This window comes from Podarcis erhardii (assembly GCF_964252035.2).
Source record: "Podarcis erhardii genome assembly, chromosome: 9".
NCBI lineage: Eukaryota > Metazoa > Chordata > Lepidosauria > Squamata > Lacertidae > Podarcis > Podarcis erhardii.
Genome location: NC_138512.1, coordinates 28,594,185 through 28,611,578, shown reverse-complemented (window position 1 = coordinate 28,611,578; position 17,394 = coordinate 28,594,185). Strand labels below are relative to the sequence as shown.

Here is a 17,394-nt window from a genome sequence, read left to right as displayed (position 1 = left end):
GCCTCCCGCAGTTTGGTCAAACTCATGCTGGTAGCTTCGAGAACACTGTCCAACCATCTCGTCCTCTGTCGTCCCCTTCTCCTTGTGCCCTCCATCTTTCCCAGCATCAGGGTCTTTCCCAAGGAGTCTTCTCTTCTCATGGGGTGGCCAAAGTATTGGAGCCTCAGCTTCAGGATCTGTCCTTTCAGTGAGCACTCAGAGCTGATTTCCTTAAGAATGGAGAGGTTTGATCTTCTTGCAGTCCACGGGACTCTCAAGAGTCTCCTCCATGTCTGAGTTTAACGGAAGGGACTCCCAGGAAGCTCACCTCCCTCCACAGTGTATTGTGCTCCTTACAGCTGCCTTGAGGACCTTGATGACGAAAACGTCCACGTTTCCCACCACGCCACTAGCGACCAGGTCTTTAAGAAGAGCCTGCTGGTCCAGGCCAATGATGACCCACCCTGTCCAGCATCCTGTATGAATTTGCCTAATTTGCCATCCAGGTTGGTGGTCAGCCATGGTTGCTGCGGGAGCCAATTCTGCATGGGTGGGGAAATGTTTTCCTTCGCTGGTCCTAAATCCTCCCAACATGCAGCTTCGTTGGGTGTCCACGAGTTCTAGTGTTATATGAAAGAGGAAGGAAAACTCCTCTCTCGATCCATTTCCTCAGGCCTGGCGTGACTTCAGAGCTCCCCCAGGTCGCCTCTTGCTCGCGTTTTCGCTTGGCTACCAAGCACCCAAGGCTGCAACCCTTCTCCACCCCCGTGACTCTCTTCCTCCCCGCCCCCGCCTGCACTCTTTGACTAGAGGCGGAGGTCACCCCGCTCTGCTTCTCCCTCCCGTGACCTCCTTCTCCCCTCTCGCAGTCCTGCCCCTCGCCGGCTCCGCCTCCGCCTCTCGCCCCGGGGCTTCTTTTCTCAGCAAAACATTTCGCTTTCCGGAGCAGAGCGACGCCTTCCGCGCTCGGTGACGATGGGCTTTTGGGCGATGGCTCCGGAGGGCGAGCGGCTCTTCTCCTGGGCGCTTGCCCTGCTCGCCGCGCTGGCCACGCTCCTGGCCGTCTGGGTCGCCCGCTTGCTGCTCGACCATTACTGGAAATACATGGAGCTGAAGCCCATCCCGGGGATCAGTCCCTGGTACCCGCTGCTGGGCAACGCGCTGCTCTTTGAACGCGGTGGGGAAGGTAAAGGCCGACGGGGAGGGGGGGGGAGGAAGCCGCTGCAAAGCTTGGCAAGAGTTTTCCGAGGGGGGAAACGAAAGTAGCCTCGTTTCTCAAGGTTTGGAAATAAGCGTCTGTCGATCGTGACTTGTATACTAAAAGCGGCGAACGATACACAAGGGAGCGGCGCTTCCTAGGATAGGCACAGGAAAGTAGGCACTGTATCTGTCCTTGTATCTCTTAATTTCATTATGGTGAGATGCCCCACAGTCGTGTTCTTGTTTGAGGTGTGGCTGAGATGCAGCCATCCATCTTTTTACTGCAAATATGTGAGTTTATGCTTTACCGGAAAAGGCTGGTTTTTACTTTAATATTCTTTAAACTTTTCTCTTGCATTCCGCATTGCACTTGTGAACAGGGGGGCCACCTTGAATAAAATATTGGGAGGGCCCAGGTAAGCCCGGACTTACATAATCGATCAAAATATAAGGCGCGCACACATCATTCGAATGGCAATGCCCACCAACTTGGGTGTGTGTGTGCCCCCCTCTAATAATTCATTGGGGGTATCCTCATAAGTCTCCGGGCTGCTCTTCCAAAACTAGGCAGGGAAGATGAGGATAAGGGGAAAAGTAGAGGGAGTTTCCTCTGCCTGTCATTGGCTCTGACTCCAAATACAGTTAGGGACGCGGGTGGTGCTGTGGGTTAAACCACAGAGCCTAGGACTTGCCGATCAGAAGAACAGTGGTTCGAATCCCCGCGACGGGGTGAGCTCCTGTTGTTCAGTCCCTGCTCCTGCCAACCTAGCAGTTCGAAAGCACGTCAAAGTGCAAGTAGATAAATAGGTACCGCTCCGGCAGGAAGGTAAACGGTGTTTCCGTGTGCTGCTCTGGTTTGCCAGAAGCGGCTTAGTCATGCTCGCCACATGACCCAGAAGCTGTACGCCGACTCCCTTGGCCAATAAAGCGAGATGAGCGCCGCAACCCCAGAGTTGGTCACGACTGGACCTAATGGTCAGGGGTCTCTTTACCTTTACCTTTACCAACTACAGTTGGGCTCCCCACCTTCTGCCCCACCAGCCCTAGTGAGAACTAACCTAGTGCACTGGCTGTCTCCTAACTGTGTATTGGAACGCAGCTTTCTTAGAGGCCTCTCAGGCATTGTTCTTGAACAGAGAATTCCAACAGGAGAAGAAAGTGCATGGAGTTTGGCCTCACCATCCTGGATCAGAACATCACCAGCACTCCACACCACATGCTTGAAGTGGTAGGTGATTTTGTTTGCCTGGGTTCCACCATAACAAGCAACCTCTCCATTGACACTGAGCTGGACAAGCATATTGGCAAGGCAGCTATGGCAACGGCACACCTCTCCCAAAGGTTCCAGGAGAATGTGATGCTAATGTCTAAGACCAATATGAAGGTCTACCAGGCTTGCATGTTGAGCACACTGTTTTGTGGAAGGGAGTCGTAGGCAGCTTACAGCTGCCAGGAGTGATGCCTCAATGCCTTCCACATGCGCTGCATCAGGAATATTTTGGGAGTCACATGGCAGGACAAACAAAGATGTGCTTTCCCAAGCCGACGTTCCCAGCATGTTTGCACTCCTGTCTCTGTTGACTTGGACATGTCCACAGAATGGAAGATGGCAGGACCCCCAAGAATGTGCTCTACAGGCACCCAGCCCATTGGCAGACCAACTCTGTGTTACAAAGTTGTCTACAAACGTGACGTGAAGACTGGCAACACCAACCCCATTGTGTGGGGATCTCTTGTAGATGATTGCAATGTCTGGAGACCGACAGTCAGTGACCAGAGGAGGAATGACTGCTGGGAGGAGCGCAGATAGGAGCAATGCCACGGTGCACCTGTCGCAGCAAAACCAGATGCCTTCATCTATCTTGCCTGCAATAAAACATGTCCCTCCTGTATTGGTCTCTACAACCACAGCAGGTGCTATAATTCTCCAACGGTTTGACTTTACCCCCGAAGGCGCACAGTTCCATTGTCTCCCAAGACAGACAGATGTCAGGAGAGAGAGAAAGTATCATCAACACCCCCCTGTGTACTGGCCCCAATGAAAATGGGGCTGCTGCGTTCAACTTCCCCTCTTATGTTTTGGTCTCATTTACTGTACCTCAACATTCTTGCACCTTGGTTTTCCTAAATTGAGTGGATATGTCTTAAAGGACGTTCTCAGTACAGTGACTTGAATGCATTAAAAATGTTCCCTATGGTTAGGAACCTGCATGCCTGAAGCTTTTTTTTTTTATTTGAGGAGGTCAGGGATGTTGTGGACAAGGCTGGTGCATAGAAAGGGGCATTGGGAAAGGGAGCTGATATGTATATAGCTTCAAGCCCCCTATTCATGTTGAGATTCCTTCTTCAAACATAGAACCTGCAAAGGGCTTAGGAGCAAGTTCAACTGAATGCTGTTTTACTTAAAAGTAAGCACTGCAGTTTCCAAAATAGTTACATGAAATCTCCTAGGTGAATCAAAGTGTTTCCAAACAAAGTGTGTTAAGAGCATGTTACATAAAGTAGCTACATTAAGAGCAGGAAATCAAATACTTTAAGTATCTATCTTGGGAATCAAGTAAATTGGTATGGTTAGAGTTTTTTTAGAAGTATTATTATCCGACTCTCAAAAAAGGTGTTCTTTTATACATTCTTTGCCTCCTGAGCAATTCTGCAATGCCGAATATTCTGCCTACCGTAGTAGACATGTTTTTTTTGACAAGTACCAAACTTAGAAATGTGAGCTGCTGCTGTTCTTCTTTGTATAAAAAATGTGGCATTCTTTTGTCACATTTGCCACAATGTATGAATTCTTTTTCCAGCCTTGGAAAATGTCATTTAATTGTTTGGTTGCTGAATCTGAAGAGAACTCACTGAGCCCAGTCTTGATGGTCCACCAATCCATCATTTTCGCTTTCTCCAGTTTCTTTAATAAGGGCTAGCCTGACTGTGAAGTGCCAGTCAAAATCCCCCTCTCCACTTACCCAACCAGAGTGCCAGCTGTTGCTCTTGGGCCTGAAACTTTGTTTTGCAACACCCACATTCTGTGAAATAAATTATCTGCTGTTTGCATAAACAAAAAACATTGATCATGTAAAACACCACACAATGAAGGGGTTTTAGCCTCTGTTTCAACTGAATCAGCTTTAGCAAAATCGTTTACAAGCATGGTTAATACTCCATTATAAGATGGGGACTGTATTTGCAGAGGTGCAGATGTATCTTCTCCTATCATGGCTGGATCAGCTGGCCAGTTATATAGACTTTCATTAGAAGAATATATGACAGGACCTCTTTGCTGGGCTACAACATCTCCTGCCTCCTCTATTGCACTCACGTCATTTTAAAGGACTAAGGGTGTCTGTTCTATTCAGGACAGATCTATTACTTCTTGAGCCACTTGATTTGCTGTTGCTTCTGGGTCCCTTTCTCCAATTACACGGTCACAATGATCAAATATGGATTACTTTATATGCTGTGTCAGAGTGGGGCCCACTACCCACTAACAATGGGGAGCCTCTTTATATGGAATCACCCACAAAGAGGGGTTATTTATATGGTTAAGATGAGTTGTAAGCAAATGTAGATGTGCTCTTATACTTTCTGATGTTTACCAAAACTGATTGAGCGTGCTACATGAATTAGAACTTGATGTGAAAGTGGGAGGTTGGAATGAGTCCCTTGTCTCTTGCAATCTGAATTTAGGAAGAGGGGCCTCCTGCTATGTGGCTGTTGATCTTTGCTTAGAGTAGGTGCTATTCTCATGAGAACAAGTAGCATAGAGGTGGGATATTGAATTTCTTATTTTCATACCTGATGCATTTCCTTCCTCCCAACCCAGCTTTCTTTAGACAGTTGATGGATTATACTGCGTTGTTATGGAATACCCCACTACTACAGCTCTGGGTAGGACCACTGCCCTTTATTATCTTATATCATCCAGAAACCGTAGAGGTGAGTCTCTCATTCTTAGTCTTTACTACAGGTCTGGAGAACTCCTACCCACCAAAGCCACATTCCCTTGGGAATAATCTGCCAAGGGGTGCATGCCTGTGGTGGGTGGGGCCGAAGCGGATGGTGAATAGGGCCAAAGTGGGAGCAGAGCCACCCCATTCTCTCATGTACCATCCATTCACATGCATTGCACAAGCATGTACCTTGGTCATCCGTCCTCTATTCTCGCATACACTTCTTACTCCATCCTTCTACTCTCTTTGTTAATTTGCATATTCTCTCTCTCTCTCTCTCTCTCTCTCTCTCTTTCTCTCTGACACACACACACACACACACACACACCCCTTCCCATTTTCTCTCTTCCCCTCTTTGTCCCTCTTCTCCCCATGGGGCAATTGGACTTAGGAAAACAAGTTTCCCTTAGTCCCCGATTCCCCTCCCCCCGAAGGTTTGTTTTCCTAGGGTGTATGTGTGTAATTTCATCCTCCCCCCAAGGGTAGGGGAAGGATGCATGGGGAGCGTTAACTCTTTGCTCCACAGCTGCTGCACCTCTCTGAAAATTGCCTTCCACACTGCAATCAGGCTTAGAAAAAATTGTTTGGTGTGGATGGGAGCTAGTCCTCCCAGGCCTAATTCCATCATTGGGACAGGATGTGGATCACAGTATGTGATCCTGCTGCAGGGTGCTTTTATTCTAGAAAAAAAATAGGTGCCGGTACTCACCATGGGGTTGTTAACAGTAAGTGCCACACTTTTTAACAGCAACGACAAAGAGGTGGCAGTGCTGGTTACCCTTGAATAAAGGTAAAGGTAAAGAGACCCCTGACCATTAGGTCCAGTCATGACCGACTCTGGGGTTGCGGCGCTCATCTCACTTTATTGGCCGAGGGAGCCAGCGTACAGCTTCTGGGTCATGTGGCCAGCAAGACTAAGCTGCTTCTGGAGAACCAGAGCAGTTCACGGAAGCGCTGTTTACTTTCCCACTGGAGCGGTACCTATTTATCTACTTGCACTTTGATGTGCTTTCAAACTGCTAGGTTGGCAGGAGCAGGGACCGAGCAACGGGAGCTCACCCCATCACGGGGATTCAAACTGCCGACCTTCTGATCAGCAAGTCCTAGGCTCTGTGGTTTAACCCACAGCACCACCCGTGTCCCTCTTACCCTTGAATACCTCCTGTAAAAAAAAAAAGAAATGCTGCTGCACCTTTGAAATAAACCACCCCCTCCATAAAGCAGTCTGAATGAGAACTCAGTCAGCTGCCTTTAATTGGAGAAGATAACCTAAAAACTCTGTTTGTCTTCCAAGGCGGGTTTGCTCAGCATGTCCCCATGAAGATAAATGTAACCCAACAGCCATAGCGTTCCCATTCTACCAGGTGCTTTATATACCTCTTCCTCTTTTACTCAGAAATAAGTTCCATTGTTTCTAATGGAGCTTGCTCAGTAGTGGGTATCTGTTTAGGTTCGTCCGCTATCCTATGCACACTTACCTGGGAGAAAGCTTCAATAGACCCTTTGGAACTTACTTCTGAAAAGACTCAGATGCAATTGCATATTAAAGGCACCAGTCCTCTGCATTCTTACCTGGGAGTAAGTCCTGCGGAAGCTGCTAGGACTTAATTATTAATAAATATAATCGGTGATGCTGGATCCAATCTTGGATCCTGCTAAATTGGAAGTACTTCTGCAACCCAAGAACAGGAGTGAGATAAATTGCTTATGTAAAGCTTGAGCTGTACAAAGCCTTGAACTTCATTTTGTACTATCAGCAGGAGGATTGTTTTTAATGCTGATATTCTGTTAATGATCCACTAGTCTGAAAACATCAGCAGAGTGCTGTTATCTTTGTTCAGTTGTTGTTGTTTTAAGTAAATCCTATTATAGTGATATGCATTTTCCATTATATCTGTTTGGATGTATTTTTTTACATGTGGAGGTGGAGGGTTTTTTCCTTGGCAGGATTTTGACAATGGCAGCTGCTAAAGGGATTAAAAAGAATTGCACCTGCCAGATTCAAGGAATGACTGGGTGTAAGGTTTCTACCACTTATGCTGGACAAAAGGATTGTCTGTGGGCAGATATGGTTGGACTATTAGAGTGGGATTAAACTAGGCAGGGCAGCCTGGTTTTGATTTCCTGAGAGGAAGATTTAGAATTCTAGAAGCGGCTAAGAGTGTTTTATGGGCGGTGTAAAACAACAGCCCATCCTAGAAGGATTTTATCTGTCCAGCGATAGGTTTAAAGTGTGAAGTTAAGAAGGATCTTAAATACTTCAATACCAATCTGATGTCAGGACCTACCACACCCTCAGGGCATAATCAAGCTCTGGAAGCTAAAGAGAAAGCAAAGGAGCTGCTAAGACTGCTAAATCAATAGCCGTCACTTTGAACTCAACTAGAATATATTTTAGATAGTGAAGGCAGCATTGGAGGGCAAAGTCAAGAATTTACGTTTTTTAATCTCTTCTGTTGGCAGGTTGTATTGAGTAGCTCTAAGCATATTACAAAATCCGATCCTTACAAGTTTCTGCATCCTTGGCTAGGCACAGGGCTTCTAACGAGGTAAGGAAAATACACCCCTGGAACATGGGTGCGCAGTGTACCCCTTTGTTGCAACCCTTGGAGCACAGTGTAGCTGGTGTGTCCAATACTGGTTGAGCTGTTAGTCGTCCTCAACACATATACAGTGGTGCCCCGCAAGACAAACGCCTCGCAAGACGGAAAACCTGCTAGACGAAAGGGTTTTCCGTTTTGGAGGCGCGTCGCAAAACGAATTTCCCTATGGGCTTGCTTCTCAAGACGAAAATGTCTTGCGAGTTCCTGCGGGGGTTTTTTTCTCCCCCCCCCCTTTTCCTAAGCCCTAAGCCGCTTATCAGCTGATCCGCTAAAAGCCGCTAAACCGCTAATAGCGCTAATCCGCTAAGCTGTCAATGGGCTTGCTTCGCAAGACGAAAAAACCGCTATACGAAGAGCCTCACGGAATGGATTAATTTCGTCTTGCGAGGCACCACTGTATAAGGAATGTGTGAAGGAAGAAATGGGACTGGGGTCATAGGTCACACCCCCAACATTCTAGTTCCAACTCCACTTGTCCACCTCCTCATGCCCTATTGAATATGTGAAAAGGGCACCTCCTCATGCACAGAGGTATTCACTGCAGATGGGAGGCGCCTTTCAGACGCTGTGCTGAATATGGACTTTGGAGATGGGGCTTCGGATGCAGTCCTGCTCCATTTTCCTCCTGTTTGGTACCTGTGCTAACTCATTTTAACGAAAAAATTTTTTTTTTGGGGGGGGGTGGCCAGCTGGGGGCAAGGAGGAATTGAGTGAACTGGAGCACTGCGTGCTGCAGTGTTTTGTTCCAGGTCCTACTTGAAGGCATTAATGCATTTTGAGACTTGTGTGCATTTTGAGACTTGTTTGTGTAGAGAAAAATAATATTTAAGTTTCTGTTTTGCAGCACTGGGGGCAAATGGCGGTCCCGAAGGAAAATGTTAACGCCCACCTTCCATTTCACCATTTTAGAAGATTTCCTTGAAGTGATGAATGAACAAGCCAATATCCTTGTTCAGAAACTTGAAAAGCATGTGGACAAGGAGCCGTTTGATTGCTTTTTCTACATCACATTGTGTGCACTTGATGTAATCTGTGGTAAGTGCTGTGGTTGCTGTCAAAGTGTTGCAATAAATGAGGTTTAAACATCCCTGCTCATTTTCTGGAAGAACTGAGCAGAAGTGTTGTTTTCCAGTGTTAATAGCTTGTTATTCATTTAAATGCAGATTCAGTGATCCACACCAGTGGTTTTGAACCTGTGTGCCATGGCACCTTGGGGTGCCTTGAATGATGGTCAGGGGTACTGCAGGCAACACTGGCCTCCATCCACCTTTTCTTCCCCTCTGATGCCCTCTCACGTCTCTGCCTCCCAAAGGCTTGTGTGGTTGTTGGTTACAGCAGCCCTGGCTACAAGTTCCCCAGGCAAATGGTGCCTCTGGGGCTGCCCAGGGATGCTTCCCAGGCCCCTGTGGGGCAGTGTGAGAAGGCACCTCTCTTTGGAATGGGGTGGGGGACAGCTCAGAGACCAGGGGTGGCAGCTGCAGGAGAGGAGAGAGAAGGCTGAGGGAACATTCCACAAGGGAGGGTGTTTGAAAAAGTGTGAGAGGCTGCCAGCTCTGCAAGCAAGGGGTCACATAACTGGGCTCCTGAACCCCACAGGGGTGCCACAGAAAGAATGTAGTTGGTCAAGGGAGCCATGGACTCAAAAAGGTTGGAAACCTCTGATCTACACTGATAGAGAAGGGAAATAGTTCATTGTCAAATTGTAATCAAATTGAATCACTGTTGATTTGTAGTCAGTCTGAATGCAGGTCAGGACTGGGACACAAGAACACATACTATGGGACCAAAAGGGAATCCCAGGAGACAATGACCACAGGTGTGGTATTAGTACAATAGTACTACAATTTGACCATATGGTTCAGTGCTTTGCATGCAGGGCACCTTGGGTTCATATCCTGGCATCCCCAGATGAATCTAGGAAATACTTCTCTCTGAAACCTGGGAAGTCAGTGTAGACAGCATTGAGCTCGATGGGCCAGTGTGTGACTCGAAGTAAGGTCTCCCTTTTATGTCCTGTTCTTGGTTTGTAGGAGCATGATTCTTTGATTGAGTTCTTTCTCTCCTGTTCCTAGAAACGGCTATGGGCAAGAACATAGGAGCACAACACAATAAGGATTCCGAGTATGTCCGAGCTGTCTACAGGTATGTGTCAATGTGATCTCCTTTCTAGAAGCAGGGATGGTGAACCAGTGGCCTGTCAGAAATCAGAGATGCTGGTAGCTGGAGTCGAACAGCATCAGGAGGGCCACAGGTTCCCCATCTCTGCAGCAGAGCCTTAATCCATAAAAACTTTTACTGGGGACTACACAGAGAAAAAGTCTTTTTCCTCTACCATGCACGATAAATGTCCAAAGGCCTGCTTCCTCCCTGCCCCTCATTGGAGCTGAATAGCACAATTCAGGGTTTCTATGTGGGTTGAATGCTCACATAGAAGCTGCATTCACACTGCATCTTTGCAGTGGAGGAGCAGGGCACTGCTGTGGCTGTATGTCCCAAACTGGGCTCTGTTTTACATGTGAATCACTTTTCTCTGCATCTCTACATGTCACTCTGATTTGCTCAGCCTACTAGCAAAAAATTGGGCTCTTTCATGCACTTTATGGTACTTTCCTAGAAATATATCCAGCATTGTTGCTTGTTACCCTAGGATGAGCGATCTGATTCACCACAGACAGAAGTCCCCCTGGCTCTGGCCTAACCTTCTGTACCTCATGTTCCAAGAAGGGAGAGAACATTACAGGAGCCTAAAGATACTTCACACCTTTACTGATAATGTAAGCTGCTATGTTTTTCCTTACTATTGCCTGTAGTTTGTTTGATTCCCTTCATTCATTAATCCATCTATCACAGTTTAACAGTGCAGTGACCCAGCGCATCACTTATTTCAGGGGACAACCATTGCATTATTTGGTATTGCAGGGAGTGCACACATTGGATTATGCAACCTGAAAAATAAACACCTTTTTTGTTTCGCTATCTAAGGTTATTGCAGAAAAAGCTTGTGAATTAAAAAACCAGGAGCGGCATAAAAGCAATGCTGTCAGCAACGGTGATCAAAGCAAGCGCAAAGTCAGGAGAGCTTTTCTCGATATGCTTCTGAATGCCACCGATGATGATGGGAAGAAGTTGAGCTACCTGGACATCCGAGAGGAAGTGGATACATTCATGTTTGAGGTATAGAATGCCCAGTGCTGGTTTAGGTTGCAGAACTCTACCCATTTACCCAAGAGTAAACCCCATAGAGCTCAATGAACCTTGTATGAGGCTTGCATTGTAAGTGACTTCCAGAACTCAGGAAATCTCCAGTTTGAATCTCTTTCCTAGCTGGATGCTGGCAACTCAGTCTCATTTAGGCCAGTAACTACAGTATGGGGATAATAATTCTGACCACAGGTGGTCATTTCAAACAGAAATGAGGACCTTCAAGCCTGTGGGCCAAACCTTGTCCATGCGGACCCCTCTGTCAGGGGTTCATGACACTCTCCAAAAAATGCCCCTCACCAGTCCTGCTTTGCACCCTCTTGCAGTATTTTTGTATCTGCCAGGGTAGTTGGGGCTTACAAGAGCAATTTTTTTAGCTCCCACTCCCAGTTGTGGAACTCTATCCACTAGGAGTATTTGTTCATGCCTCTTCGACTATTCATCTTTCACCAACCTGGGGAAGACAATTTTGTACAGAGGACTTTCTGTTGATTTTGGTATGGCTGGTTGACTTCTTCATCTCCTCCTACACCCACCCTTCACTGTAAAGTCCCAGGGCAGTTTATATCTAAAAAGGGATAATACAGCAAATAAGCCAACCCCATCCCATGCAACACAATAGATACATATAAACAAACCAGTTTATATGTATACCAGTTGGAATGTAAAGGTAAAGGTAAAGGGACCCCTGACCATTAGGTCCAGTCGTGACTGACTCTCGGGTTGCGGCGCTCATCTCGCTTTATTGGCCGAGGGAGCCGGCGTACAGCTTCCGGGTCATGTGGCCAGCATGACTAAGCCGCTTCTGGTGAACCAGAGCAGCACACAAAAACACCGTTTACCTTTCTGCCGGAGCGGTACCTATTTATCTACTTGCACTTTGATGTGCTTTCGAACTGCTAGGTTGGCAGGAGCAGGGGCTGAGCAATGGGAGCTTACCCCGTCACGGGGATTCGAACCACTGACCTTCTGATCGGCAAGTCCTAGGCTCTGTGGTTTAACTCACAGCACCACCCACGTCCCTTCCAGTTGGAACGTAGGGGGGTCCTAATGATAATAGCTCATCAGTTGAATGTCCAAGGCAAGAGGTGCACCTTCAGTGGCTACCTCACATGGAAACATCTGATGCACCTCTGCAGAGAGAGAGTTTTGGGGCCATGACAGAGGAGGCTCTGCTATGCTGCTTCTGGGCTTTGTTTTGTTTTCTGGCTTGTAATTATTTTATGTGTACTGATTGTTTTTTGAGTGCTAGCTATGTTGAGGACTATTTTTTTAAGTGGAAGGACGGGATATAAATAAAATTAGGTGACACCCTAGAAGCAAAGTTGCAGTGTATGTGTTGTTGTTGTTGTTGTTGTTGTTGTTGTATTAGTCAATCTGACTGGGTTGCCCCAGCCATTCTAGGCGGCTCCCAACAAAATATTAAAAACACAATAAAACATAGCTAGATAGGCATATCAACCATTCTGAGAAGACCTTTTCAGATATGGGAATGACTTAGGAGTGTCAGTCTGCCTTTGGCACATGGGTAGTGACCAGGGCTGGAAGAATCCCTGGCATCTGCTGTTGCCTATACACTTAAATTTTTGAAATATTCATTCTTGTGTATTTGGCTGGTGCCTTAGAAGTTTAGATTTGTGCAAAACCAAAGGTTGTGGGTGCTAGAGGATTTGAAATATTTTGTTCAGGTCTTGGATAGGGCCATCAGCTGAGATATCTTTTTTGTGTGTGATAAAACTTTAGACATTTAATTCTTTCTTCCAAGGGTCATGATACTACCGCTGCTGCCATGAATTGGTGCATTTACTTGCTTGGGTGTGATCCAGAAGTCCAAAGAAAAGTTCACCGTGAACTGGATGAAATTTTTGGTGAGTTTTCCTTTCCTCCGGGTGTGAACCTGGGCAAATGTGATAAACAGGTGTTTATCTAAGTAAATGCTCATAAATGTTGCAAAATTCCTCTAACACAGAGATGGGGAACCTCTGGGCCACAAGTACAGATCCCAGTTTTGCCCATGAGGCTGTTTTCACCAAACTACACCCACCTCCCCCACACCTGATGTCCTTTGTGACTTTGAGACTGGAGCAGAGGTGGATGTGGTTACAAGAGGACAATTGGCATCTTAAAGGGTGAATGACCACTGGGATTAACTGTCCTAAGGCGTTCCCAAGCATGCAAGGGGTTTCTCCATCAGTGGCCATCAGCTGAACAACAATGTCTGCTGAGGAAGAAAGTCTGGTTGCAAAGGTGATTTGGATCCAAAGCACATTTGCAAGTAGATCTCAAAGGGGATTCCTGCAACTGCCATTGCAGTTGATTGCAGGTTACAGCAAGCCCTTGTGATTTCTGAAAGGTGGGCAGCCCCACCCAAATTGACCCGTGGTGAGAAGATTAAGGGTCTGGCCCCCTGGTCGGATCCAGTTCCCCATCCCTGTTCTAAATCAGGTCGGGAAACTATGGTCCTGCAGACTTTCCTAAAACGTTTAACCTTTCCCACTTCCCTTTAACCTCAGCCAGAAGGTCCAGTGCTTAGGCCAATCTCCCCTCCAGCTCCAAACATTACACCTTTTAGGTATTGGCTGCAGTGGCTTGGCCTGCACATCAAAGGCTCCCAGATAACATTCTGCAGGTTCAATCTTTGATGCATTGCATCCTGTCACTTCACTAGACAATGATGCTGCACTGCTTTAACTCTCTTAAAAGGGACCACCTAGGAAAGAATTGCAGCTTAAAACAAAAATATGGTTTTTATTTTGCTGGCTAAGGAGAGTTATGAACGCTTGGAAGTGCTGTCCCCTAGTGGCCTCAGAGGCTAGCAGCAGCAGCAGAAGAAGAGTTTGCACCAAGGCTTTTTTCCAGCTGAAACTTGGTTCTGCCACCTCTCAGATGGGAAGAAGAAGAGTTTGGATTTGATAGCCCACCTTTCACTCCCCTTCAGGAGTCTCAAAGCGGCTAACAATCTCCTTCCCCTTCCTCCCCCACAACAAACACTCTGTGAGGTGAGTGGGGCTGAGAGACGTCAAAGAAGTGTGACTGGCCCAAGGTCACCCAGCAGCTGCATGTGGAGGAGCAGAGACGCAAACCCGGTTCCCCAGATTACGAGACTACCGCTCTTAACCACTACATCACACTGGCTCTCCTAGCAATGCCTTCTGCTGCCAAAAATGCTATTCTGGAGTCAGGAGTCAGACCTCATGCTTTTTTGTGCTGTGGTCTTTGCAGCTCTAGTGTGGTCAGACCTTATGCCAGCAAAAAGGAAGCCCTGATGAGCTGGTTCTAAGCATAAGCACAGAAATGATTTATGGCGGTTTAGTGGGTTAGACCCCACACTGCCTCCTGCTCCACCCTGATTTAAAATAGGTGTCTGAATAACACACGTTTATTCTCAGGGGACTCCGATCGTTATGTTACCATGGACGATTTGAAGCAACTACGGTACCTGGATTGTGTTATTAAAGAAGCTCTTCGCCTCTTTCCTTCCGTTCCATTTTTTGCCCGTACACTGAGTGAGGAATGTTATATAAGTAAGTAATTCAGGTTGGTTAATGCTTTGATGCACTGTGACTATAAGCTTAGTACTATTGGGGGTGGTTCTGGAAGAAGAGACTAACAAATATCTCTTCTTCTTTGGCAGGAGGGTTCAAGGCACCAAAAGGGGTTGATGTCATAATTGTGCCCTATGCACTGCATAGAGACCCTGATGTCTTCCCAGACCCTGAGGAATTCAGACCAGAGCGATTTTTCCCTGAGAACACAGCTGGGAGGCACCCATATGCATATGTACCTTTCTCTGCTGGGCCCAGGAATTGTATTGGTATGTATGAGAATAAAGAAAATCTCTATCTCTTCAGAACTCCAGAGCACAGTATGCTTCCATTACTGATCTTTCAAAGGGAGATTTTTGTCATAGTACAGTGGTACCTCAGGTTACAGACGCTTCAGGTTACAGACTCCGCTAACCTGGAAGTGGTACCTTGGGTTAAGAACAGTTTCAGGTTAAGAACGGACCTCCAGAATGAATTAAGTTCTTAACCCGAGATACCACTGTACTTAGAGCAAGGCCTACAAATGTATTGTTGTTGTCAGGACTGGCCCTAGCTTTAGGCAACCTGAGGTAATTGCCTCAGGCAGACAGTGCTAGAGGATGGCAAATCGGTGCCCTTTGACCAGCTGTGGTCCTGCTATTGCCCAGTGAGGCCTTCCACCTTCTCCATTGCTCTAGAAAGGAAAAGGGGGCATGACTTTGACCAAACTGCAGGAGGCAGTGGAAGACAGGAGTGCCTGGCATGCTCTGGTCCATGGGGTCACAAAGAGTCGGACATGACTAAATGACTAAACAACAACAACGAGTCAGTAGCAGAAGCTGTCTAAAGGGGATGATTATCCAACAGCAAAGCTGAAAGATTATGCAATCTACTAAAGCCCCAGCAACACTGCACATCTAAAGCAATATTACACCATCTTAAATGGTGATGGCTTCTCCCAAAGAGTCCTGGGAGCTGTACTTTGTTAAGGGGTCTAAGAGTTGTTACGAAACCTCTATTTCCATCGGAGAGCTATAGTTCCAAGTTCCCTAGGCAGAACGACAGATTGTCAAACCACTCTTGAGAACAGTAAGTGACTGAAGTGAATGCACCTGAGTTTAAGTTATATGAATGGAGATTATGTCTATCCATAAGGAAGACCAGTAAGAGCTGTTTGGCAGCGGAACAGACTCCCCACAAGAGGGAGTGGAATCTTCTTCCTTGGAGTTTTGTTTTTTGGCAGAGATTGGATGGCCTTCTGTCATGGATGCTTTAGTTGACATCCCTGCATTGCCGGGGGTTGGACTCGATGACCGTCAGGGTCCCTTCTAACTCTACAATTCTATGATTTTATGATGCTGAACCTCTTCAAGCATTTCACACACTCCTTCCAGTGGCTTTATATAAATCGCCCCTCCCCCCCATACTACCTTCTTGGTAATTTTGAGTAAACATCTGAATAATAATAGAATAGTGTTTAATAATTCTTAAATGAATTTGACAGCCTGACCTCAGTGTCATGTGGCAATAATAATAATAATAATAATAATAATAATAATAATAATAATTTTATTTATACCTGGCCCACCCTGGGCGGCTTCCAACAGAATATTAAAAATGTGCTAAAACATCATAATAAATACATATCATTGCTCTAGTTAACTCTATCTTGTCTTCACTTTCCAATGTATAGCGCAGTTGTACCTGGATCTAAAAGTTATTTCTACACTATTAATCCACCCCTTCCAGTTTTTCACTCATTCCCGCCAGTGGCTGTAAATCCGTCACCATCTGTATAAGTATAGAAAAGTGTTCAATTATTTTTTATGAAGCTGAGAATCTGACCTCAGTGTCACATGGCTCATACTGAATAATAATAAATATGTACAGTATTACAGTGGTACCTCGGGTTAAGAACTTAATTCGTTCTGGAGGTCCATTCTTAACCTGAAACTCTTCTGAGACACCACTTTAGCTAATGGGGCCTCCTGCTGCCGCTGTGCTGCCGCTGCGCAATTTCTCTTCTCATCCTGAAGCAAAGTTCTTAACCTGAGGTACTATTTCTGGGTTAGCGGAGTCTGTAACCTGAAGTGGCTGTAACCTGAGGTACCAATGCATTGCTCTGGTTAATTGTATCTTGTCATTGCTTTCCAACCCCTCTGCAGGTCAGCGCTTTGCACAGATGGAAGAAAAGGCCATTTTAGCCACCATTCTACGGCGCTTTTGTGTTAAAAGTACGCAGCAACGCGATCAACTCGGCCCTGTAGGAGAACTGATTCTTCGTCCAAATAAAGGCATCTGGATTCAGTTGAAAAGGAGATCGTCTTCTGGCTCTTAAAATAAGAAACACTGCATTTGGACTACTTAAGAAGAAACACTTGATTTCCACAGCAGGACATTTCAGACTGCCCAACCCTACTAGGACTTCTTTTTGTTAACCAAAATTGTGCTGTTGCCTTTAAAAAGTTAGCAGCTGCAATCCAGAAGCTGATGCTTGTTCAGTTGATGGGATATTCCAAATGACTTTGTAATTCTTAGGCTTTGACCTAGGTTGCACTAGCTGATTTTTCTTATCCTAAAGAAAATGAGCAATTTGTTTTATTCTTTAAAACTCTTTTATTCATTATTTATGCACATAAGTAGGGAAATATAGATACTGAAGTATTTTAAGTATTTTAAGGATTTATGACTATAATAATAAAAAGTATGAATGAAATTACACCTGAGCACCAGAGCAATCTTTTCTTATTGGCTATCATGGACCAAGATGGGATTAGGACCATCTAGTACTCAAAGGCTTCACAGAAACATTTAACTAAAGAAGCTCAATATTTGACATTAGTGAAAAACTATCAACTTATTTATTTATTGAACAGTGATTATAAGTTATTAATCTTGCCCAAAATATTAAGAACAGGTTCAATCATCATAATCAGTGTG

At 45.9% G+C, this 17,394-nt stretch overlaps 1 protein-coding gene and 1 long non-coding RNA gene across 2 annotated transcripts; one reads left to right on the top strand and one right to left on the bottom strand.

The window, feature by feature from the left end:
- Positions 1-904: 904 nt before the first annotated feature.
- LOC309349606 (cytochrome P450 4V2-like) lies at positions 905-17,180 on the top strand. Its single transcript, XM_081875839.1, has 11 exons — positions 905-1,165; positions 5,000-5,112; positions 7,590-7,675; positions 8,574-8,764; positions 9,802-9,871; positions 10,377-10,503; positions 10,712-10,903; positions 12,696-12,798; positions 14,320-14,454; positions 14,565-14,744; positions 16,620-17,180. The coding sequence occupies exons 1-11, from the start codon at positions 955-957 to the stop codon at positions 16,790-16,792; spliced, it is 1,581 nt and encodes a 526-aa protein (XP_081731965.1). The 5' UTR covers positions 905-954; the 3' UTR covers positions 16,793-17,180.
- LOC309349727 lies at positions 13,230-14,313 on the bottom strand. The gene is made up of 2 exons (XR_014160139.1): positions 14,062-14,313; positions 13,230-13,734 (listed from the first exon to the last, which is right to left on the bottom strand). It is a non-coding gene; the product is annotated as an uncharacterized lncRNA (long non-coding RNA).
- Positions 17,181-17,394: the final 214 nt, after the last annotated feature.

Excerpts from the sequence above, each read along its gene's own strand:
- LOC309349606 (XM_081875839.1), top strand. The coding sequence starts at position 955 with ATGGGCTTTTGGGCGATGGCTCCGGAGGGCGAGCGGCTCTTCTCCTGG. Across the intron at positions 8,765-9,801 it reads TGCACTTGATGTAATCTGTG|AAACGGCTATGGGCAAGAAC; the intron begins GTAAGTGCTGTG and ends TCCTGTTCCTAG. Across the intron at positions 9,872-10,376 it reads TATGTCCGAGCTGTCTACAG|GATGAGCGATCTGATTCACC; the intron begins GTATGTGTCAAT and ends TTGTTACCCTAG.